Genomic DNA, 26,781 nt, shown 5'->3' with positions numbered 1-26,781 from the left:
ATTCATTACTTTGTTGCAGCATTCTTAGAAATGACATTTAGATAAATATATTACAGTACAGGAACCATTGTAGAACGTTCCCCACGAAGCTGAGTGGTGAGAAGTTTTCAGACTGGTCAGGTGTGGGTGTACATGCGTGCGTATGTATGACAAGTTGTGTCATTAATGACATGTACAACATGCTGTAATTGAGTGACATGTTGTAACCAGGTCTATGCTTGGAGCTCTGCACACCACAGGGATGTCAAGAGAGAATGACGTTTCCACTCTTGTTCCAGAGGCAGACCTTTATGTATTGCTTTGTTCCAGCCGCGACATAACTGGGTTTGTAGATAAAATGCAAGGTACCTCTGGTACCTGACAGGCTATTACTGTGAGAAGCCTGTATTTGTTATTCAGCATGAACACAAATATGGAGCAGCTCTGCATATTGTGGAGAACAGGCACACATAACACATACACACACTCCTGCAGATGTCCCGGCTCTCAGTAGTTATTTCTGAGTGTTATCTTTGACTCATCTTGTTCAATTTGCACATAGATTTCAGCAAAGTTGATGATCGTGTTTAAAACAACATTACAGATATGACCCCCACCCCCTCCTCCAACATGTTCACACTGATAAACACGCAGTGTTAGATTCTCATCTGCTGTGGGGCCACTGATTGAATTACAGTAGCTCTGGTGCTGAAATTAAAGTGGAGCATTGAGACAGTGTACAAAATGCACTGTGGCCCATAATGATGATAATAATAATAATAATGATGATAACACGTCTTTACTTTTGTGTTCCCCCACCAAACCCCTGGTTAGGAAACTAATTGAAAGAAGCATTATAATGGGAAGGACATTGTGCACATTTATTCCAGGACTAATGTTGGAGTTGCTTGTTATGTCATACGTTTGTGGACCTACTAAAAAAACAAAGCATTTTACTGAGTCTTTACAGAACTGATACTACATCGCTCGTTGCCCCATGTTGTTTTAATTCATTTCATTGTTTTGGCTGTCCACGATTAGATACAACTTGAATCAGAGATGATTATCCAAATACTAGCCAACAGCAGCTGCTGGAATAAATCTTGGTACGAGCTCAGCAGTGAAGCATTTCCAAATGAAACACTGCATGCATGTCTTATTCATGCTGAATATTATTTAAGTGTACCTGCTGGAATTATCCGTGTTTATATCTAAATTAGGCACAAAAACGGTGAGAGCTTCATCCAAGGTACAATAATGAACAAACAACCTGTTTTATCCAATAACACTCAAATTATTGCATTGGTTGTGTTGTATTTAACACATTCATAGTGATATTCGTAGTGCAGTTTGGTATGTATGTGCCGAGTATTTGGACCTCTCTGCTAATGGCATTGATAAAAGCTAACTAGAGTCAGGAGTTAAAACATCTGAAGAACAATCAATGAAATCTGGTTGAAGGTTTGGTTTAGAGTTGTTTTGACTTCTAAAAATCACAAACATTTTGAGTTTGTTATTAACAAAAAAATCTACTGATGTGAACCGTGCCTCGAGAAAAAGAGATCTGGGAAGACTTTAACAAACAAGATAAAGAAAGGTTGGCTTTCATTAAGCTGAGAAGGCCACAAAGTCATCTCAGAGTTGTCAGACAACTTGTACAAATGGAGATGATTTAGTTGTGACTAGTTTGGTTTGATGAACAGTTGAAGATAAAGTCGAATGGAAAAAACCTACCCAAGAGACACCACCGCAGACATGCTAAGAATATGTCTAAGCTGAATGTAGAAATGTAATGTAGAAAACAATGCGGCCCCCCTGAGTAGTTTATGACGAGTTAATTCAGAAGTTAGTTCACAAACTTTTTCCTACCATTGTAAACTTGGCCAAAATTAAAAATTAATAGTTATGAGGTTAGATGAGATAGTTATGAGCAGACCTTGGCGAGGTGACATACAGATAAGTCCGACATTAAATGCAGTGAGAAAACGTATACGCACGGAGAAAAGAAATGATAGGAGGGATGTAGAGGACAATAGAAGGAGAATACAGTTGGAATATAGTTTACACAGCGCAGACATTTAATCAGAGGGAACGAGCCTCGTGTATTTTTCCAGTCTGGGGCTAATTTTAATCAGCATTGGTCTTGTCATTATTGGTGGCTTTGACTGTTACCTCTGTGTTTACTTTTAATCTCAGACCTGCTGATTGGGGAGGAGATGGGGGGATGAACAAATTGAAAAGGGAGGGCGGGAGAGAGGCTGGGAAGGAAGAAAGGAAGGAAGAAAGGAAGGGTGGAGGAAGGGCATGTGGGACTCGAGGCTGTAGAGACGCTGGCACCTGTGCCGCAGCAGCTACATCAGTAGCCTGGCAGATGAACACGCGCCTCTTGCTTTCCCAGCATGCAGCATGGTTCTTCCTGTAAAGAAGAGGGGGTGCAGTGGCGCCGGCTGATTCCCTGCTGAGCCCAATCAAACATGTGATGACACTGGTCTTATGGACGATTAGTTCTTCCTGTCTAAATACACACTCTTAAACACACATGCACTCAATCACTCACATGTAAATCTTTGTTATGGCTGACAGATTTAAGTGTTCATGGACGTAAAAAAAGCGTTTTATACCCTTCATTCACGTTGATGCTGGGTTTTCTCATAATGTAACAAAATTATTGATGTGCTACACGTTCAAGAGGTTACAAGTCTAAGTCGTGCTTCAAGTTTAATGATATACTGACTGCTTCCACTTGAATTTTTTTCTGTTTTATTATGGGTGTGGCTCTAAAACTGGGCTAATACATATAAAACAACAAACACATTCACACCAAATGGCGTTTTGAGTTTCTGCTTCACCAGGCTGTCATGTTTTTTGTCTGTGGGTGTTCACTGGATTCCAGACATCTGTCAGCATGAAACGTCGAGTCAAACAGTCAGTGTTTCAACGTGTGTTAGATAAATGTTTTATCTCATTTCATATTTTATTCTGTTCAGATCTCATCTTCAGGTTGTAGTTACATGTTTTGAACATTTTTTATCATCATTATATTCGTGGGTTCTACCTTCTCAGCTTATGAAAAATTGGCAGCAGATCTCATTTGAATCTCTGAGGATTTATTGTGTGAGATGAAATGAATATCAATATGGTGTGTGAGTCATAGTAACAGATTCATTTTAGCATCAAAAATAAGAGGCTACATTTTTTTTCAACGTGCCATACAAACAGTTTTGCGAATGCTTTTTTAGCGAACTTAGTTTTCAAACGCCGAGCCCCCGCTCATTGGCAGATGGGTACTGTACTGACATTGCTGAAGTTTTGAAAGACAAACGCCGTAAATTTCCAGCTGCTCATAAATCTTACCACCTCACAAAAAAGTGTCCCATGTTTAGGATGACAGTCCTTCATGTCTCAAAAGACGCATTCCGCGCAATTAATATTCATCCTGCTACCGGAGTGCATTGTTGTCATACCATCACTGACAGATGTGCATTCATTAAACTCAGGACCACAGAGACACACATTGTATGCCACAGTGACACTTTTAATAATTAATCCGACTCAATTTACACCTGAATTTATTTATACTATCATTTATTTATGCGGTTTATTCTCATCTGAGGAGTGGAGTCGGTCTCCTGGCTGGTGGAGCAGCCGATACCATCCCATCAAATTAATTTTAATAATAGAAGGCTCTCATTAAGACCCAATCAGACATGAAGACAGTCTGAGTGGAACGGGATGCCCGGAATTGACCTGAGATTCATACATTATTGACACAGAAACCGATCTTATTAGATCAGCAGGTTTCAACTCCGTGAGTATGGCAGACTGATTTCTTTGCGAGCACGCATTTTCACACACACACACGCACTTAAATAGATCTGATACGTACTTGGAGAATATTACCTGAATTGATCACTCACAAACTAATTTTCATAGCATAACAGCTACAGACAAATGAGACCATTGAGGGTGAAAATTGGATTATTCTATATGTTGCTTTCTATTTGCACAATTTACCTTGAAATGTGCAGAGCTGGCTTTACGGCACAGATTAGGTGCCTCAATCAAACAAGGTGCATCGCCTCACTCCACTCATTTATAGGCAAACAACAATTGCCATACATGCTATGGAAAAGGTGCAGATGTTGTAGAATCTCCCCGGGTAAATTTCAGCTTGAGTAGTTACGGGTGTTGAGACGATGTCCAAGTGTATTTCTTTGATTGTGTTTGATGTTAAATTCTGCTCGTGCTGTCTTTCCCCAGCACAGCTATTTGTTCTCAGCTTTGTGATACTACACCGTGTGTGTCTGTGTGAGGGACATGATTGTGAGTCAATTACACCAATCACCCTGTCGCGTTCCTGACAGTCCCAATCAGAATCCAGCGAGAGCGACCACAGGTGTCTTTGGTCCTCTCGAGTTGATCTCTCCGATAACATGCGGACACAAACGCAGCATGGCACACAGGCTATAGAGGAGAGATAACAAGGTGTATATGGCCATTTTACTGCAGTTTGACCAAAAAAAGCACAAGGAAATTTACATTTTCAGAGTCTTTAAAAGACCACTAATACCATATGAACTCTACAGTAATAATGAAACCATATTTTTGCCATAGATGACAAGGTAAGGAATATGGATATATTTATGTAACTATCCAAATGTCCACACACAGTGACATGAAGGAATATTAAAATTTCCCATCATGAAAGTCTGGATATTCAGGCAGTGAAATTATACGTACCTAAATTTGTTCAACAAGGTCGGTAAATTATAAGTTATGTAGGTTTTAACCACTCAAATGAATCATAATTGTCAGAGGTTGAAGGTGTCTTTTAGCTGCATGCAGACTGAAGCCACAAAGATATGATTCCTCTCTATCTCGTAGTACATATTCATGCATAAGCCATTAAACAGGGAAATCAGAGTGTCGAGAATAATGTGTGTTTACCCCTTGTGCTTTTTTTCCATACTGGCACACACATTTACACTTGTGAACACGAAACAGACACAAACCGCTTGTAAATTAGGGATTATGACTGTTCCTTTTTGCTCGTCTGTCTGGATTTCCTCATCTCGTCCTCTCCTCACACAATCGCGGACGCATACAGAAACACACTGGTCCCGGGAGACGTGGAAGTGTGTTAAAGAAGGCATCGCACGTTCACTCTCTCCCTGCCTAAATCTGGGCAGGGCCGGAATTCATCACAGGATCAAACCTGTTTCTCATCAAACCCAAGAAAGTGTAGCTAATGCAATTTCACTAAGTCACTGCTTGACTTGATTGCATGTGGGCTGGGAGCAGCATGCTAAAGCACCACTGGGGGCTGGATGGATGTCACTGTGTGAGTGTATGGGAGCATATGGTATTTTTGTGGTTTTGGTTGATCTATTTGTTTTAGTCCTTCTGTGTCACTACGCAAGTCACAAGTTTGTGTGTAAGTGCATATATATATACTCACACCTATGTGTTTGAGCTACGCAGGTGATTTTATGGATAGAAGTTGTGTGTCTCAGGTGTGTGTGCTGCAGACGAAGCAATGGTCCTCATGGGGGATTTCTGGGAGATTTGGCCACATTAGAATGTGTCACTTTTCCCTCCTCAGCCCTTCAGTTGCCGTTCCAGTGAGCACCACACCTCCACACACACACCTCCTCCCCAGTAATCCTGGATCAGACCACACATCAAGGAACACAAATGCACCGAGACGCTCATCCAAATAACGCTAACGAATACTCAAGCACACATGCGAACGCAGAGGCACTCGCAAACAAAGTCGCACTTTTTACGCACTGTGGTGAGAGAGAGGGGCTGGCAGCGGTTTGGTGGCATCCTGACCTGAAACCGGAGCCACCCTGTCACGTCTAGACAACTCTGAAGAATCACATGCATATTAATGACATGCTATTTAATATTCATCAGTACTATAACCCGTTGGCAGCTGGTCCCAGACCCCATGGATCAATGGGGTCTCTTCCTCGCTCCTTTGTTTGACACGGATGCAGATGTTTAGAGCATGAAATTAAATTGGTCACTGTCATTGGGAATACATACATGCTAGTTAGTTTGTGTGTGTGTATGTGTGTGTTGTCGGAGCTAACAAGTAATGCTAACTTTCCCCAGAGTCTGTTACATTGATGTTATTCATGGGAACTTGAGTGTTTGCAAGTTGATGACAAGGAAACAAAAGTTTAGCCAGCTCTCTCAATGCTGATGATGACTGAGAGAGAGAAGGAGAGAGATGGATAAAGAGAGGGAGATTTAGAGAGATAGAAAACATGAGGGAGGATGAGCAAGAGAGTGCGTCGGCGGCAGCTTTGTTTAGGAGCCTGTAATTGAGTCTTAATTGAATTGGCACCAAAGGAGGGATGAATGGATGGAGAGAGAGAGAGAGCGAGAAAGAGAAAGTCGCAGTGAATTGGACCTCATCCCTGTCTCCACTTAGCAACGGGAACGTGGGTCTACCGCGCAGGAGAATTTCATGGCAACAGATCACAATCAGAAAACCTTGATTTGAAAGTTTTGGGATGGAATGAACGCGTCCCCTTCTTCATTTTAATGAAAATACTGAGAGTGTGTGTTGCCTATACCTCCGTACGTTTCAAATGAAACTTGTTCCATTAGAAACGTGTTATGGAGCCCAGCACCGGGAACAATGGGGTTGATATACATTTGAATGCAAGACTGCGGCGGGCTGCGCAGGTAATGCGGAACAGGCTTTCACACCATGGAGGGCTGTTCTTTGTGTTGTATCACAGTAGCTTTGCAGGACTGTATAGCGCATGGAAATGAAACACAGGGGAAACAGCGTGGTGAGGCTTTGTGTCCAACTGAAATCTCTCTCCATTTCTGAACATACGCACCAAGATCCACACACGCACCCTCAGCTATTTCAAAATCTATTAAAGTAGCTTGGGTCACCATCTTGTTTGATTTCTGCCTAGTGTTTCCACTTTACTTTCTACTCTCCATTCGTCTATTCTACATTTCACCTGATCAGACCGGAGCAGGAGGTCTGTATGTTGAGGGTATTATTATTATTACACAGTCTTGGAATCAAACTTTTTCAAAGGTTTTACCAAACACAAGAGATGAATTCTTTATATTCCAGCCTCCCTTCCCCTCCTAACAAAGTTATTCATTGCATTTTTTCCCTTTTTTTTCTGCTTCTATTTGAATTCCATTTTTTTCTTTTTTTGTCATTTAAACTTTTAAATGCAGCCAGAGTCACAGATGATACAGGCCTGATATGACAAAATCAAGTTAGTCATATAGTTATTAATACAATTTTCCATTTTCATAAAATAAAAAAGAAAGAAGGGAAAAGGAAAATGAACACAAAAGTGTATATATACAATAAATACATGAATTTATTGGGGAAGGAAACAAATATTTAGTTGAGGTAAGTGAACCATCAAACGACAAAAAAAAGAATTCAAATGAATTACAGCGTCTCGGCTGCTTAAAGACAGAAATGCCTCCACCTTGCTGCTCTCCTCCTCCCATTCTTATTCATCAACCTATCACAAATTGCTTGTGAACACTGAGCCTATTGTAAACACGTGTGCATGCATCAATGCGTCGTGCTCTTTCAAAACTTTTATACATGCACCCACACACACACACACACATGCACCCAGACAATTCCGTTGCTCTGCAGTTTCCCGTATCGACAACAAGCCGCAATTTCTTCTCCATCAATTATATTGATTACTTCAGGATGAGTAGAGGTAATGAGCTTCGGTGTTCTTTCTTTCCCCTATGATCTCCCCTCTTTCCCCCGTCTGAGCCCCAGCACCCCTCCCCTTTTTTTGTTACATGGCAATGATTTTCTGATTAACCCTGTTAGCTGTGGGGTTTACCCACGCAGCGACGCAAGGGTACGGATGAGCATGAGAACGTGGGATGCATTTAGATGTGCGATGGAAAGCCACGCTGACCGAGTGATGTGTTTATAGCTGAATGTGTAGGCGCAGAAAAATACAGTAATATGAGATAGAGTAAGATAAAAAAAAATAATTAAAAAAAGTTAATTAACAGAGGAAAAATCATTTTTACATGCCCTCTCCAGGGAAATGAGAGTTCAGGGTCACCTACAGATGAACACCCTAGGGGTTGGTTGAGACTCGCCACATTGTTAAAGACAGTGTGGATATGATTGCTTAAATTTTGAGTCTGTGTGGGCTGGTGGAGAGAAAAAAGTCTTAATGTCATATGATTTGACATATCCATTTCTGACACATTTGACCATGTTTTGTCCTGTTTCCTGTGCTTTAGGTGGTGCAGATGACAACTTGATCGAAGGAGGCGCGTTGAAGTTTGTGTGCAAACCAGGCGCGAGGAACATCACCGTCATCTTCCAGCCTCTTCTCAGGTACAACACTGGGTGACACACACTTCAACACACATACAACCACAGCCTTGAATGGGGTTTCAGGATGCGTTTGTAGTTTAATAGAAACGTGATCAGCAACCCAAAGCGGGAGGACGTGGTGCATCACTCATCTGCTTTTTGATGTTCTCAGTTGTTGGTATGCTGCCTCCTATTGTGCGTGAGTTACTATTTAAGTACCAGTGTGATGACTATGAATAGAGATGGACACAATTGCAAATTATATTGAATTAAATTATATAACGCAAGTAAATAAGTCACAGCAAGTCATTATGACTACCAAATATGTTATAATATACTAATTCAATATACTGCAAAAGCAAAAATAAATACGTTGACTTTATATGAACACTTAAAAAACATTTTTTTTAACGATTTTGTAAACTTAACAAGAAGTATGTGTTAAATGGCCTCTTGTGTCATCCTCATTTATCAGACATGGATGGCCAGGCCACAAGACACATGAAGTCGGGGAACATGACTCAATACCAGTAAAATGTAAACTAATTATATTACAGAGCCTCTTAGTGACTATCTATTGATTTCACCCTTTTTAATGTTTAGAGGGATATCATAAATCAAACATGACGTAATAGACTGTACCCGCAGTTCCAAATGTTTTGTTGATAGCCTCCAGGAATTGGGTTCGACTGCCACCCTCGCTTTTATTTCCCATTAAATTTTAGTATTCTGAAGGCTTGTCTTTGTGGTAATGTTCTGTATGTGCGCTAGTTTTCTATACAGCGCTGTGGTCCCAGTAGAGTAGTGTAAATCTAATTGTGAAGCAATTTAATTGAATTGGCCTCCATGCAGTGATACATTACCTCCTAGGACCCATTAAACAGAGATGTTTCCTATTTCCACACTATGGTGCATGGCATACATTTCTACAGTTTTAACATGATGGTGCATATTTGTAATGTATAGGTACTGGATAAGAGTTTTACTTTAGTAAGCACTTCGATTAAAGTTGTTAAGTTAACAGCAGAAGTGAAAATAACAATAAGTTACATTTACTTCAATGAGAGTAACAAAGTTGTTTGAACTTTGGGTGTATTTCAACTTAAGTGTGTTTTAACTTGTGTATTTCACTAATTTTGCGACATTTACAGCCATTGTTGCATGCTGTGTGTGGCTTAACACTAAAAGCTAAAATACTGATGGTGGTGGTCCCTTCAGCTCTGTCTCCACCTTTCTCTTGTTTCTTGGAGGAGCACAGTGACACCAGAGTGGTCTGGTTGTGCTCTGCACTTACACTAGCAGACAAGATGGATGTACTGTAGAACAGATTGTGGAGGAGTGTGTGGTGGTGGACAAGTCCCACAGAGTGACATTCGGACAGGTCAGTGCAGCAAATGACCGATCGCTGTAAGTCACTGCACAGAGGAGAACATCAACCAATACTGTGTCGCTTAGCAACGTAGCATTTTTGTCTAGTGTGTTTGTCGGGCTGCAGCCGCTGTGGAGTTTATGTTGTTTATACATCTTTGCCTTTTCTGCTGCTTTATTCTGCTATAAAAGTGGCAGCTGTCTGATTTATGTAGCTTAATATTGCTACATAAAGTCTATGGACTCCCGTCGTCATGTGTAATTATCAGTTGTATGCACAGGCTGCAAAGTGCCTGACTGGAATTTATTGGTTGCTTTCAGTGCGGTTCCACATGGGATTGGCGTATACGCATTCAAATACCATCGCCTGGTAGAATAAATATGTACTTTCATTGAATACTTTTATCATCTGTTATTATTGTAATCAAATAACATTTGTACCCCTTTTACAAATGGAATGCAGCAACAGTTCCTCAGGGTACATTTTAACTGACTTATCTGACTACATGTATTACGTAAGCGCTTCTACTTGAGTCGATTTTATCTTAAATAACAGTACATCCATACTTACATAACTACAGTTGATTCCTTCCATCCCTGGTGAACAAATGTTTTGACTGTTAAAGTATCTTGAGTATTCAGCCAGTGTAGAGTAACAGCTGCACACAGGTCACCTGGGAATGACCTGCATTACGGCGTAGCTGACTGCATCGCTGTCCGACTCTATCTGTGCCGGCAACTAAGATGATGTGAACACCCAGTGACCACTAGACATTATGGACGACTGAACAATATGGAATCGCAGAAGACGACGAGCCGATTGAATTAGTTTGCACTCAAGCTAGATTGCGCTTCGTCTATCAGATCCGTTTCTGCTCTTCATCACATCCCGGCTAATCTAAGATGTATTGTCAGTTGTCATTTTGCCTTTTGTGTGACTGATTGATGCTCTTTGAAAGCGAATGACTGGTTTCAGAGAGTGAGGACTGTCTACAGTACGTGTTGAAGTGTGTGTGTGTGTAGGCATTTTTATGCCTCTCCATGCTGATGGTTGGCTGTGTTTATGTCCCTCTACCAGCGTTTTGGCCTTCCTCTCAGTCTCTTGTCTTTCTCTGTCCTCCCTCTAGCACACTTTTCCTTGTCTTTCTGACACACACATGTTGACGTTCAACCCCTGTTCGCCGTGTGTCTGGCCAAAGCGTCTGTCTGAACAAATGACCAAAAATAAAACGGTGACTAGCTCTCAGCCTACCTCTCCCATGTCGTCTGTAATGGTTCGTATCAATCACACCAAACTGCCTCGCACACGGGGCCCTCTTCTCTCCCTCTCTCTCCCTCTCTCCCTCCCTCCGACCTGCCCTCTCCAGACTTCCAGTGCCAATGGAGCACTGTTGCTTGCAGATGGTTTTCTAATGGCAAAGCTCTGGCACTCCGCTGATGGATCACTACACCTCCAGCAGCCAGCCATGCAACTCATGGCAGCTTTAATGACAGAAGCAGTTGGGGGTTGCAGCGCAGGAAATCTGTGTGTATGTGTGTGTGTGTGTGTGGGGATGTGTAGGCGTATGAGACAACAGGGTTTTAATGTTTGATTGCAAATGGCTTTTGCCTGTTGTGGTATATTTCTTTTTCTCCCTCTAAATCAAGAGTGCTTTATATTGTTTTTGCGAGTCTGGGGCCTGTATCACAAAGTCATCACCATTCCTCCTTATGTCATATTAAGAACTCTCTTTTCGCTTCTGGTTCAGATGATGATGTGTGCGTGTGATTGGCTTGCAAAATAGGGAACACCACGCAGAGGCACTTTAGGGAAAGTTGCCTCACGCTGTAACATTTGCTTATGTTAACTTGGAGAAGGCCCAGTGTAGTGTTGGAATATGGGATGATGATGCCAGTGCTTATCCCATGAGTTGTCCAGTCCTTGTGTAGCCCAAATGGCAGCTGTGTCTATCCACTGCCCAGTAAGTTCATTGGGCAATAAAGTGTAACCAAATCTTTGGCTTGTCACCTATTTTGTTTGGGAAAGAAAATCAAGAAACGACCATGTGTCAATACTCCATATCTCCGATCCAGAAGATGTTGGTCTCAGAAGGCCTCAGACTGGAGGAGGAGATCTTTGACTGTCACTTACACTTGGCCAAATACTAGAAAATGGATAATCATGATGAGAAGAGGATGAGGAGCAGAGAATGTAGTTACGTCAGTGTTTGCATTGATAATGCCCTATACATAGCATTCAGAAGTACTGTATCTGCACTGCCTTTATCTGTACACATCATATTGTGAGATAGGGACTTTGGTTTTTTGCAGTAATATAACCAGATGTGTCAGGGTGTAGAGTGTATGTCTTAAAAGATGCTCACACAAATATGGGGCAGACACAGGGGAGTGTTTGTGCATGTAGCAGCCAATTTAGTTTGACTTGTGGGGTCTCCCGCTGACATTTGGGTGATATTTACACCCCTTGCTCCGGATGAGGTTGGCATTTTGAAAAGCTTCAACAGGCCCCTAATCTCTTCCCCGTTCACCATGCACAGAATGACCAGACGTGGCCGTGCCTCTGGATGTCTGCTATATTTGTCGCTGTGCGGCTGAGTGTGTGTGTGTGTTTGTGCCTTGGTACATTTACACATGCAGTTCACACCATATGATCACTGTTTAATTAGAGCCAAAGCATGGATACACGCAGTCACTCACTCTCTCTCACACCCACACACAAACACAAACACACACACACACTTCAAACCAAGTCTTATCCCTCAAACAGTCATTTAAACTTGTGGGTTCTAACACATTAGACTCCATAAAGTGCAATTATAGTGGGAACAAGCACAAGTGAGTTTTTTGGACCTCACCAATATAGTAAAATAAACCCAGACTCAAAGCCCAGATAAACTCTTAGGAGTTGCATTTTTCTTATGATTACACTTGAATTTTTCTAATTTATTTCGTTTTATTTCCCTCTCAGCTGAAAATATCTTTTGTGAAAAATAAAATGTTTTTTTTGGTTGTTTTTTTTAATAATATTGAAATGCCCACAGAAAGCTCTTCCCCCAGTTAAAGCTCCAGAATCTTAAATTTAAATCTGAAAAACTGAAAACATGTTATGATGTTTTGCCTGCGCCTCTCTCAGCTCTTAAATGTTCATTACCAAACTTTTGGTTTAAATTTTTTTACCAGAGGCAGAAATTTGGCTTGTATGGTATTAACCAAATGGTTGAATCAAGTGGAATCAGGAAGTATTTCCTGAAGGTCACCTGGACAATTTAATTTGCCCTGCTTTGACTGCCAAATAGCTGCTACTTTAGGTAAAAGTGTCATTCAGGAGAGTGTATTTGTGATTGTGTTCAAGCCCAGTTGCTGTGTTCAGTTGGAGTGTAAATTATTACCCTAACCAATAGGAATGATGGCAGATATTGGAAAATAACAGATTTTAAGGAAACCACTTTTTTCTTCAATAACTTAAAGTCATCAACTTGTTAGCTGAAGGGTTTAGTGTAATAGCAGCAGACTATTTTCCATTCAGACTGAATACATTTTGCCTTTAATCTAGCTGCTTTTTAATTACTAGTCCTGACTCCAAATAGATTCTTTGGCTGGGACTTTAGAGTTAACTGTGGAGCTGTTTCGTTTGAACACTCTTGTCATCTTACGAAACCGTTAACTGTGTCTTATCTGAATTTTACTCAAAGCAGTTTCGTATGTGCATGTGAGCGCGTGTTGTTATTTGTCTGTGCATATGTGTACAAAAACATAAAGGAGGCTTGGAGTTATCCCACTGGTCTTTAGATAGCGTCAGACTGGTGGGTGAGCTGGGATGAACACTTCAACTGTGTTTAACCGTCGATCGAGTGCAGGGCTCACCGCGTGCACACGCAGCATAAGCTTATTAAAAATTCTTCTGTCGACGTGCAGATACTTGAATCCATACAAAGTCTACTTGAAGTTGGTTTTTGCTGTAGGTGTCCATGGTTGAGTGAAAAAAATGCATGAGACAAAGTAGAGTCAGAAGGTCAGAGATTGACAGAGAGCGCTCGGGGGAAGAAGAGAGGGAAGGACAACGGAACAAGGGATGAAAGGACTAAGAAGCGGATGGAGAGATGGATGACAGGAAAAGGACAGAAGGGCTCTGCCTCCCACCACTGTAGCCCGTGGTGAAAACGACACACACCGCGACTCTGCACTAATTTCTCACTCTCATTAACTCCCCTCCTGAGCTGCAGCCACAAACTACAACAAACAGAAAGACCTCGTTAGAGGTGAAATCAACCCTCCTTCAACAAGTTTTTAGTGTTTTTGAGGTTTCTCAAACGTTGAATTATCAAGAATGACATCCAAAGAAATGTTCCAGAGTGTTAGATCCAAAGTGTTAAATTTTGGTTTCCACATTCACACTGACATTCTTGAAGAATAATAACATCCTTTGCCGGATTTTATTAATTTCAGAAAATTGGGTATAATATGTTTGAGCTTATTGAGAGTTCTAATTATTACCTGTGAAGAAATCCAGACAGTAATTAAATAAGGGAATATATCTACTGTTAAAAGCCACAGTAACCACTGCAGAGTTGAGTGCATGATGTGGTGGTATGATTTCTTTTTTATGCCTCTGCGCTGGTGACAGCTTTGTCCGTAGGCAGTCACATTTACAGGGAGTCTGCTCTGACCAGTCTTGTGAAAGTGATATCTCAGCAAGGCGTCGATAGACTTTCTTCAAACTTAGCTTGGTCAAGGTCACTGTGGCCTCACAAAACTCTATTTTTGGCCACGGTTCAAGAATACAGATATATACTTATCATGACAAAACATCACACACATGTCTGTGACATCATCTCTGCCTGATCAATGAGATATTAGGGACATCTTGAGGAAACCTCTTGAAATTTGGCATAACATTTGGAGTTAAGGATGAATTGTTTAGAATTTGGTGGTCAAAGGTCAATAACGAAGGTCACTTTGACCTCACATAACATGCTTTTAGAGTCCATACACTAATTATGACACTTAAAAAAAGAATCTATGTCCCCTAGGATAAAGTAATGAAGTGATTAGCCACGATTTAAAGCTGTATCTCAGAGATAAATGAGGAGAGAGTGATATATTATATATATTTCCACTTTGAAGCTGTGGTGATTGATTAGATCTTCTGTGTTGGCAGATTGTGTGTTAATGCTCACTACATATATGAAACATGACAGACCTGGATGTAAACAACAACTTGACCGGTTGGAGAAGGTTTATACAATAAGCGTAGGGTGTTTGTTTGTAGTTCTTCTGTGCAGAGATATGATGCACTGACAGCACATTTTGTTTTATGTGCAAGCCATCCATATGAGACAAATATCTCATCTTCAGCATAGACCAGTGGACTTAAATACTTCCTGCACTACTAAAGTGTCCTAAGCAAATGGATTGTAAAAGCTAGTGGATACATGGTTTGCCAAGCCACAGGAGCAGTAAGTTGTTATGATGGTTTATTGTTACTAATGATGAGCAGACAGAAAAACAAGTTCTATGACAAAATAGTGCTGCAGTAGTGACTGTCCATATGCTCTCACCGCCACATGGAAAATGGCAGCCATTACTTAGCCTTTTATGATCAATATAAATTCTGCAATTACACACAGTCTTTTATGATGTTGTTGATCCATAAGGCTGTTTGTTGAGCAGCAGGAACGGTCACACAGTCCCCGTAAGAGACGACGAACTAAAGCACAACATCAAAACTCTTTTACAACACACCCTGGCAACCAGATTTGTTTGATCAAAAACTCGTAGTTGCGATCATTTCAGGACATGACTAATGTTTGTAGTCGCTCACCGAGTTTGCCCCATGTGTGACCTTTTTTCTAACGTACAAATTCCTACTGCGACACAACTGAAAATGGCAAAAATAATTTGTGGTTGAACCTTAACCTTCATTTAGTCAGGCATCAGCTTGATAATAACTGGTGAAGAACACAGTTTTCCTTCAACAGTAACATCTGTAGTCAACCTCAAAGTTGTGTCTCCACGTAGGCTATTAAAATGCAGCATGGACGTCTTGTCTTAAGTCTTACTCACACATACATGCACGCACTGCTTTGCTCTGCCAGCCCTTGCTCTCTTTTCTAATCTTTTCTCACTCGTTCAGGAGGATTTTCCTCAGTAAATAGCATCCTACCTCTCTCTCCGACTCTCTTTATTCTGTCTCGCTCACCCGCACCCATTAAAAAGGTCATTTAGAGAGAGAGATAAAGAACGTAGAAGAAAGAAACCAACAACAGAGAGAGGAGAGAAGATTGGAAGCAGTGAAAGAAAGAAAAAAAAGATGATAAAAAGAAACAAACAGACAGGTGGAATGAGATAACACTGGAGAGGAAGAAAGAAAATCCTGAGGAATAGAACGAGTCTTAGATTGCATTTATGCTGGATGGCAAGTTAGCTCGCTTTGAATTCAAGTTGTTTATATACTCATATGCACATCGCTCACACAGCGACAGTGTGGTTTACGCGGGGGGGTTAAGAATGAAAAGAGAGGATGGCAGGACCAATAAACAGCGAAGTGCAACAGATGTGTATTGGAAAATTGATCAAAGATTTGGCAGAAGTTTTTGGAAAATCTCTCCAAAAGTTTGTACAGTTTTGAGAATTTAGCAAATTTGTTTTCCACCAGAGAACACAATTGATGCACTCTGGTGGCGTGTGTGTGGTCTCTGTTTGTGTGTTCTGTTATTTTCCCAATTTCATCTGGTTAACATCCTCATCACAAATCCCACAGTGTAGCACCAATAGCCTGTTGTCTGAGTAACTGTCAGTGTGCAAACTATACTGTGGTACCATCAAATATTCAAATATAAACTTACCTATTCATTTACATATGTGGCATGGCATGTAATTTTAGAGGTATCAGCTCTTTGATTAAATATGTTTTAAAATAATAATATAAGTAATACTGCCTTTTTAATTAGCTACTGCCATTCAAAAGTTAATGTACAATTTATGTGCTTATATTCTCATATTTCCTAAGAAGGATTCAATAAAAAGGTGCACTCATATTAAATGTCATAATTTATGGAAACCAGAACCAAACGAACCAAAATGGCGACGTAGAGAAAGAAACAAGCTCACACACATTGGAGGGAGAGTGAAAGAATGTGGATGGAAAAGGAAAAAGCTGCTGGATGTTGCCATGAATCTGTCAGGTGCTCCCACCTGTCACTGGCTGCAGCACCACTGTGTCTTTATTCTTTTATCTCTCTGATGCCCTCCCCACAGGACAACACACACACACACACTCACACATACACACTCACTCCACATACACACATGTTGTAAATAATACTGCTGGTTTTTATCGCTTCCCAAAAGTGCAACTTCAGCCACTTTCTAGTGAGGTGCAGAGTTTTCAATCTCCTCATGTCTTACAAGCACACGCATGCACAAAGACCAATGTAGGCAGTGTGGGCATGAACACTGCGCACACGCACACACACATGCACACGCACACACCAGATATTGTGCAGGAGATTAGATCCATCATTGCGGGGGTCTTTTCTCTCGCTATAGAAGGTGGATAAACTCTTTGATTGTGTTTATCCATCCCATAATGGAATCAGACTCGGTTCCCAGGGCAACCTGTCCACAAGACTCGCGAAGCAGACAGTCGTCAGTCGGAGCTTAAGGGGGTCTAGTTTGTCTGAACGCTCAGCAGTAGACTTCTTATGAAGTCGGCTTTGAAGGTCCCTGAGGTTTTTGGTCTACGCGGGGAAAAATAGTGGATTCTGGGAATTGTTGCCCGGTCAGATTAGAGACAGAGACTCTGCCAGGACACAAAGACACACATTTATTTATAGTATATAGTATATATAGAAACACCCACATGGAGAGGTCTTTGAAGCTCGTCCAGATGACCAGGTCATAATCACACAGATGTTCACACAGTCATGCTGTCCCTGTCGATGCTGACCCCCCGCAGTGTCTGATTGTCTCTGATTGGCTGCTTTCAGAAAGAGATTAGATTGTATTCTAGAGAGATTTGTAGGTCCCCTGTGTATGTGTGTGTGTGTCCTGGTGTATTGTGTTACCAACAAAATAATTTAATGAAATGAAAGTCTCTGTTTTTTTGAGTGTACGATAATTTAATTAGGCCTAATATGGTTCTTCAGACCTGTTGCTATGAAAGGACAGAAGTAGGAGGACTGAATGCCCTTAATGCTCATCGAATGAATGCCAGAGGGAGCCGCTGCCAAGAAGAGAATTAGTGAACCACAATGAAGAGATGTTTTCACCATGTGTTGCTTTCTGCCACATCTCTCAGTCTTGTATTTGTTTCTTTTTTTTCTGTCCTGTGCTGCATTTTTTCAGGGATGTAATCAGCTACTCAAAGATGGAGAGTTTTACTGGCCACAGAAAACCATCATCCTGACAAAATTACATACTGTATAGCATTTGTAAAGAACCGTATTCCCCGTGTCCTATGTTCTCCTGCCCTTCTGAGAGAAATGTCAAGGTGAGGACAGACAGAGTGCCGGAGATGGGTGATTTACAGATATTCTCTTGTTCCTGTCCCATCACGCTTTCTTCTGTTTTCTCCTTTGAATTCAGCCTCAGTCGTCTGTCTTTCCTCTTTCCATCTTTCTATCCCTTGACAACATGAGCTGCCACTCTGTGTTACTGTCACATGAGCGAGCTCCAGCCCCCACATCACAGCAGCCTTTGATTGGCCGGGCCTTTCCAGGTCGGTGAGCTGCTGCCTGATAATAACCTTGTTTGATTGCTGGAGCAGAGATGTAATTGATTGATCTGCTCACCCTGTCTGGGGCTCGGCTTCTGAAGTAGCCTCACATGTATGTGTGTGCGTGCGTGCATGTGTGTGCAGAAGTGAAGGGGGGCTCGGTTGATTGTTGAGGGGAGTTCTAGATAAGCATACATGCACACACAAACCTCAACTCGCTGCACAGATCAAAAAACACACACACATGTTCATATGCCCTCACTTGTGTTATTGTATAGTAATTTGCAGTGGGCACCAGAGGTGTACAGATGAGGGAGTTTGTTTTTTAAACTCTTCCCTGCACATCTGCCCTGCGTACCTCTCTAAACAAACCCCACCAACCAATAAACAAGTCATTAAACCTCATTAAAATTCTCCATCTCCCTCGGAAAGCATTGTTTGTGATCTCCTAATTGGTGGTTACATAAGTTAGTCCATCTTTCTAGATAGTTAATTATTCTCAAAGATAGATGGTCTCAACTCAATGCAGCGTCTAATCCAATAGTGGCTAAACAGACTCCAGGCAGTTCTCCAAGACACAGTTCATAATTAGAGTCAGAGGATGTTTGTCCTTTAGTGGGGATGTGTGGGTAGTATCGAGGTCTAAAGGTTAACTAATGTTATGGTTTGTGTTTTTGTGTCACATTATGTTGTCACTTTCCCTTCCTCTCGAACAATTTGCTTGGTTTTATTTATGGACAATTCACATACTGGCCGTGCTTGACTCATGTGTGAACAGCAGCAAAACAGGTCAGTCGTTGGACAAAGAGTTCATTTGCAGCTTTTTGTTTTTGATTTGTATGTTTTGGGTAATTGTGTCTCTGGCGCTTCTCATTTGAGAGATCATTTTGGTGATTCCTTTGTATTTATTTTCCACAGACTTATTGAGTCTGACTCTGTACATATGATTTCTCTCAGATAGGGTAAGGGTTTCTAACTCTTGATATAAAAGTAACCAAATATAACGTCCCTATGTCCAAATTGAATCATCCAAAGCCTGAACTGTGAGGGCGAAGAGAAATCAAACTGTGTCAGAGAAGGACAGTTTGTCTGTTTTTCAAGGAGATGGATATTTCTCCTCTTTCGTCCTTCCTCCCCTATCTGTGATGGTTTGATCTCTGACCAGTGCAGCTGGAGTCACGGTGAGCCTATTGAATGTGCAACCAGTAGAAAAGCCAAACTGGCAGATTGAATGAGTCTGTATTCCTCTCCTCTCCTCTCCTCTCCTCTCCTCTCCTCTCCTCTCCTCTCCTCTCCTCTCCTCTCCAAGGCTCTGTTGAGGGGGATGGAGAATTGGTTGTGGATTTCTGATCAGTGTTGGGTTGGTTGTGATTTAGGATTGTTTTTTCTCTTTTTTCAGTCTTGCCCTGAAGTAATGTGTGTGTGTGTGATGTGAAAGTGATGTGGTCTTCTCCTGAAGTGGTCAATAAAGGGACTTTTTTAAACCCAAAACCTCTCCTCTCCTCTGCAAGGTCATTCCAAGTCCAAAGTTATGAGGTTAAATTCACACAAGTGAAACAGCGGTCTCATTCCCCTCCATGTCTCTAAATTCTAGTTGAGAAGAAGGAAAATCGATTCATATGTTCATCACTTGCCTTTAAAAGTTCTTCCACCCAGCATGAAGAACACGTGATTTCTCCACTCGGCCCCATCTGTTCTCCTGTTTTGTCACTGGAATAAGTGAAGCATGGGAAGTGAAGGGATGGAAACACTTCTGCAATAAAGTGCAACAACACAGAACTGCCAAGCTTTCCTCCAGGGTTGATGAGCAGCAAGAGCGTAAACACATTCACCACATCCCCCCCTCCTGTATTCCTGTAAGTGGGCTCTTCTCTCTAAACCTGTTTGGCTAAATTCATTACATCCACCCAAAATAGACCTCACATCCACAACAATGAAAATTTGAGGGGAGTTTCAACCAGAATAGGACAGAACAGACACAAAGAGGTGGGGGGGACAAGACAAGGGAGGCGTGTAGTGAAAGGAAAAGGTGAAAATCCATTATGTTTGGTGTTAGAGTCTCACCCTGGCAGCAAATGCTGGTGGAAAAACCCTGTGAAATGACATTAGGGCGTCTTGTAATGTGATTTCTGCTATGTGTGAATATGAGATTTCTAATGGATTTGAGCACATTAGAGCAGTCTTTATCTGTAGTATTTATTCCCCCCTGGTTTCAAATGCAATTTGCTAAGTACAATGTTTCACTCTGCTCTAGCTCACTAGCTTTCTGGCTAGAAGGGATGTGGGGGAGGATTATATTATTTTTCTTTTTTTTGTGGGTGGCGCTGCATAAAGATATCATGATAAATATTCGAGGCCCATCATTTGTGACAAATTGGTATATTATGAGAAAGAGAGATTGTTTCTATAATATGTGCCGAGGTGTGCAGGGGAGAATAGTTTCATCAGGGGTGGGATTCTGTGTGAGCGTATGTGTGTTTGTGTGTTTGTGTGTTTGTGTGTTTGTGTGTTTGTGTGTTTGTGTGTTTGTGTGTTTGTGTGTGTGCCTTTTGTCAGTCAGTCCAGTGAGTTCATGTTTGGCCATGGTTTTCAGCAAAGCACCTAAATACTGAAAAGAAAAGAAAAATGTTGCTTCTAAGGACTAAAGGTCCAGTGTGTGATAATTGGCAAAGTTTATTGGCAAAATCTGAATATACTACCCATGAATATATTTTTACAAGTGTTTAATCGCTATAAAATACAATTTGTTTGGTTTTCGTAGCCTTATAATTATTCTTTTATATATACGTATAGCAAGGCTCTTGCTTTAGAGGGTGTCGCCATCTTGCACCGCCATCTTGCAGCGCGAGCGGAAAATCCAGCCAGCCAGAGAGCACGTTTTGCGAGTTTCGCGTTCATAAATAAACCAACAGAAAGAAGGAGTAGGAAACAACAGACATATTGTAAAATGGTTTCGATCTTCCCCATATCGCTCCATGCTCCTGAAATACTCCCAGTCGTCCCAGTCGTGGTAAACAAGTTCTTTTTTTGTCCTCGGAGGCCACCGTCACTTGGGTGAGTGCGAGTGAGCGAACGCTGCGATAAAGAATCTGAACACTAGATGTCACGGTTTCCCCCCATTTTACACACTGGACCTTTAAAAGTGCATAGAAAAGTTAAATGAATAAGGAAATGAATAGATGTAATAGAAATCGATTAATTCTAACTCAGTGTCAGTGCTATGTTTGTTATGTTAAAAGTTAAATTATGTGAAATTATATTTATTCATTTAAAAAAAAGTAATGCTTATGTGACACCTGTTGGTGAGTCAAATCGGCGGATGTGATTTGTTCAGTCAGTCCGATTTACACATTTGCTGATTGTTCTGATCAGATTTCCTGCTGCCCTCTCAGATCTCACATCTCCCCCATCCCTCATTATGAATGAGCAGAGCTGGCTGGTGCACGACTCCAAAGTTCTGACAAAGTGTCGTTTTGCATGGCTCTCCATCACTATCTCACACTGCTTGCATTATATATATAGAAAGACAAAGACTCATGTTCATCTTCAATTTTCCTGACACCCTAATATCTGTCTGTGACTGATTGGGGTCACGACACCCCTGATTAGCATGCACATTTACGTGTTCCTGCCAGCATTTCCGCAAATTGTCCCAAATCAGCCAATGTGGGGCACTCGGAGCCCTCTGCAGGCTTAATGAGCTAGATTAAGAAGGAAGTCATTTAACCCCCGCCTGTGACACACACAGACACACAGTCTAGATAGACATATGTACTCATCACAACCAAACAAGCATGAGCCCACACGTACGCACACACTCTAACCGCCTCACTCACCCCCCCTGTTCTTCCCCCTCGCCGCCCCCACCCTGTATTTCACTAGATAGGAGATGGAGCGAGGCCATTATGCAAATGTCAGGTGTCAAGTGTAAATGAGATTGGAAGGATGGGAAACAGAAGTATTGAATATCACACTGGCTCCCTTGGCAACTGCACCAAGGTAATGAGAGCATTCCAGGACGTAGGCTGGCAAAAGCCTTCGTCACACAGAGAGACAGCAGAGGGAAAATAAAAAAAATTGCTAAGAGTCAGACCATTGAAAAGAGTACATAATGCCACTATTTGCCTTATTTATGATTAGTGTGAATAGGCAAGGTTGTGGCCCACAGCCTTGTTGGTATTTAGTTTATGTTGCCACAGATAAACCAATGCTGTATTGCAAAGACAACAAAGAACAGCTGCAGTTTATAGCAGCCTCATATTCTAACCTCTTATAACAGGAAATAAGACAGAAGACGGGCAGCAGGTTGAGGTGATTATGCATCAACAGGTGTTGGTTAGTGATTGATTCACAGCATCACGATTATACTGCAGTTAAGTAAATTGTAAATTGCCATCCTTGTGTCCACTAGTATTAAAGATGTTTAACCTATACATGCTGCATCTCAAAGACATTTAGCTAAAGTGTCATCAGTTTTTATTTAAATAAATTCATTAACAATGTCAAAAGTTTCCATATTGCTTTGAAATTGAGTCATGTAAATGTGTATAAATGCCACAGAACTTTGGCCCAGCAGTTGTCAAACATTGGTTGAATACATCTCTGCTGTCTCTCAATTTATTTCTCTCTGTTTATCTCTTCTTCTCTAGCTGTAGGCTGTGCTCTGATTATTACCACTCCTCATGCCTAATCCTCTTTTCTTGTCTCTTCATCTCTCCGTGTTTGTCTGACTCCCCTCTTTGTACTGTCCCTCTTACTCTGGCTCATTTTTACTGCTGTCCCTATTCTCCCTCGAAGGAAGACAGAAAGATAAAATATTCCTGTTATTACTAAAACCTCAGACTACAACTATTAGTTTAATAATAGATCTAACTCGGAACAAGGAAAATCGTAGAAACGTCACGTAATGTCATGTTTTAAATGGATGTGTCTTCATTCTGGTTTACATTTTCAAAGCAAGTGACCTACAAAGAAAGAATCCTCTGGTTTAAAGCCTGAGCAAATATAAAACCTACTTTATTAAATATGAATGTCACTTTGTATGAACAAAAGCTCCTGGATGTTTTGATCTAGCCTTCAAGTTTTATGTGAATTTGCTTCAAAAGAATCATAGGTAAGTAAGTATGTCATCTAAAACACAAGTATGGAAGTATTCAAATTGTTTTGACCAGTTCAGCCTAGACAATACAACAATATATCAGCTGACCTTTAAGAAATCTTCATAAGCTCTTTACATATAGTACCCTGCAGACAGGATGCACTAGGGTATAGTTCAGGGTAACTAATCTAAAATGGCAGCATGTAACTCCGACACATTTGTTAAAGAGCCAAAGGGGAGATAGCACACCCTGCACTCTCCCTGGTGTCATGTAACAACCACCGCAGTCGATGTATGGAAATCTGTGTAGTGTGTGGGGAAGCAACACATGCAAATTACCCGTAGCTGTTGGCTGTTTTCTGTATTTCATGCCCAACAGTCATGGGCCAAGTCAGTTATTGTGTCCAGAGATACTGCAATGTATCGGCTTCAGTTCAGTTCATTCTAATTCAGACAAACCCACAATGAGTCAGCGCATCACCAATATGTTCGGTCTTTAGATCGGTTGTTGTTGTTTTGGGGATTTTAGAATGTCAGAGCAGATAAATATTCACAATTTAAACACTTATTTTGAAAGTAATAGCTAATAAATTAGACCTAGAATGAAATAAAAAGCTGTATGACCGTCCAATGTAGGCATCCCAGGTTTGCATAGGTTAGCCAAACACACCTCAAACACTCTCCTTTTGACTTAGGGTTATAAAGTAACACAACAGCATTGATGGTAAAGGGCTGTTGTGAAATAATAATAATAAGATTAAAGTGTTGAGGCAAGAACTTGGGTCACTAAACCCCCTGTCTGTCTACCTCATCATGCCATGCTCTGGGCACTGGGCAGGCATTGGGCACGCAAACACCACAAACTAACTTCATCATCTCAATCATGGCTATCCGGGCAAACAGAGTGCAAGCGCTGACATTGTCACCACTAATTAGACTCATCCCCATGGCACCAGCAGCTATAGCCTTTCTCGACAAGCCCCCCTGTACGCCATCACCCCATTCCGTTAGCAAATTGAAACTTCGCTATGTGTTTCCTCTCTGCATCGGCCCTTATTTAGATTCTGAGGCGACCCTGCATTTGTCACATCAATTCTGAACAACTTGTTGACAGGACAGTTTCTATCAGATCCAGATCCAGCGAGCTGCCACTTTGATCACAGGCTGTTGCACCACACGCACTCGGGCTCATTAAACTGAATATGGTCCAAAAATTCAGTTTATACAATAGCCTGCAATTTATCCCTTTATTAGTCCATTGTGTAATTATTGGTCGCTTAGTAAAAAAATAATTTGGAAATGACATTTTGATGCTTGTTTTTCTCAATTCTAGTTAATTGCCTTGTTAATGGATTTGATCTGCAAATCACTCTGTGGTGAGAGGTTCCTTCATCTGGAGTTTGTTTGGATCCATGCGTCCTCTCCTCCCCCGCTGCCGTCCCTCTGTCTCCCCTCTCCGTGCTCCCCGGTCCCTTTGGTCATCCTTAAAACTCAACTATTTTCAGATTCTCCAGTCACCCATATGGCTATGTACATGAAAACACACCTCTCACACACATCGCCCACGCACTCCTGTCACTTTTTCTTAAAGTGAAACACACAAAGTTAAAGGTCAACACCAGCTCAAGGTTGTCCCTTTCCCCTGAGGGCCCTTTCGAGTGGACACACACACTTACACACTCACACAGAAACCGAGGCATGACACTACAACAACCCGGGTTTGGACAGGCTATGAAAGAATCAATGAATAATTTAACCCCTAACATCATATTTCCTATGGCAGTAATGTATACAGAATGGGCTGCATGTGCATATGATGTGTCCGTCCGTGTATGTGTGTGTGTGCAGGTGCTTTTGTGGCGTGTTTCCTGTCTTCCCTTCGTGTGTGCCCTATATGCTGAGAGAGGTGGCTCTTTGAGCAGCGTAATGTGATGTGTGGGAGTATTATCAGAGCTGTAGGTATGACAGACACCCAGCCCTAGAGCTGACTTCCTGGAATTGCATTTTGTTGGCCCTCTCCAATATGAGACCTGTCACCTCGCTCCCTCCAGGCCATGCAAACCGTGATTGAGGCATTTCTGTGAGGTGTCACTATCAAGGGTGCGCACTTGTGAGGGGTTTTTTGTGTTTCTGTCTATCTGCAAGTGTGCGACAGGTAATAGGCTGGTTTTCACTGCGATTAAGACTTTTATGCATTTTCAATCATTTCGCCTTCCGCCTCTCCCTTTTCTCTCCCTCAAACCTTTACACTTCACAATTTTTTTACTCCTTTCTTCCTTCATTTTTTTCCCCCATGTCACAGCCTCCTTCCACCTTCACTTTGTCCTCACGCCTCCCCCTCCCTCCCTCCGTCCTTTCCTTACCCCTCTCCTTCCCACCCGTCTTCACCTTCTGTGCTTCTTCCCCTCTCCCTGTCAACACTGTCATAGCTTGGGGAGCCCTTCAGTGTATTACAGACCTCTCACCACTAGTTCTCTTTATGGCACTTTCTCTTTTTAAATTCAATCAGGCTTCAATGGAGCCCCCAGAACCATTTCAATTTACTACCTGGACGCCACAGGATGGAAAGTCCTACGCTAACATAAGGGTCTAAATGGAATGGAAAGGCTAAGAGAGAGAGAGAGGAGAGGAGAGATGGAGGAAAAGGTATGGCAAAGAGGGGAGGGGGGTGTATTGAAAGGGTGCCAGGGAGAGATAACAGCAATGGAGTGGTAAAAATAGAGAGAGGTAGGGGAATTAGGGGAAAGAAGGTGAGGGAGAAAGATGAGGGGGAGGGAAGCGTTACAGGGGATAAGAGACCAGAGATGACAGCAAGGGAGAGAAAAAGGAGTGAAATGAAGGGTGGGAAATACAGTGGAGGAGATAAGGGCCTACAGTAAGGAGAGAGGGTGATAAATATAAAGTGTTTTTTTTAATCAGCGGAGAATGTGATGTGAAACGACTCACCCGGCAACCTGTTTAAAGGAATTCATCAACCTGTAGACATCCATGATACTATGCAGCGTTAGTATACAGTGCTGGTCTGTGCTGGCTTGGGGGGTTCGGAGAAAATCCGTAACACTGAGACACACTGAAATAGATATCTAAGATGAAACCAGTCTGCAGTCGGTGCAAAGTCATTTATAGATATAAATATATATATAAATCAGCAGAATTGCATTCCTTCACCTGTGGCGATTGCAACTTTGAGAAAATATCAAAACCATTTGCCATTTTCACACAACAATCCCTTCGACCTCAACTCGCCTAGTTTCTTCAGGGCAACTTTCC

General features: G+C 41.6%; 1 protein-coding gene across 3 annotated transcripts in view; it reads left to right on the top strand.

Moving 5' to 3' along the window:
• exoc4 (exocyst complex component 4) overlaps window positions 1-26,781 on the top strand; it is a 109,737-nt gene that overhangs the window by 32,861 nt on the left and 50,095 nt on the right. For all 3 annotated transcript variants that reach the window (XM_085769625.1, XM_085769624.1, XM_085769623.1), the window contains exon 11: window positions 8,254-8,350. In XM_085769625.1, coding sequence (XP_085625751.1) covers window positions 8,254-8,350 — 97 coding nt within the window. The remainder of the gene's footprint in view (window positions 1-8,253; window positions 8,351-26,781) is intronic.

Source organism: Trachurus japonicus, chromosome 23 (genome assembly GCF_045865225.1).
Source record: "Trachurus japonicus isolate A0001 chromosome 23, Traja_1.0".
Lineage (NCBI taxonomy): Eukaryota > Metazoa > Chordata > Actinopteri > Carangiformes > Carangidae > Trachurus > Trachurus japonicus.
This window is presented reverse-complemented; position numbering and strand designations above follow the sequence as displayed.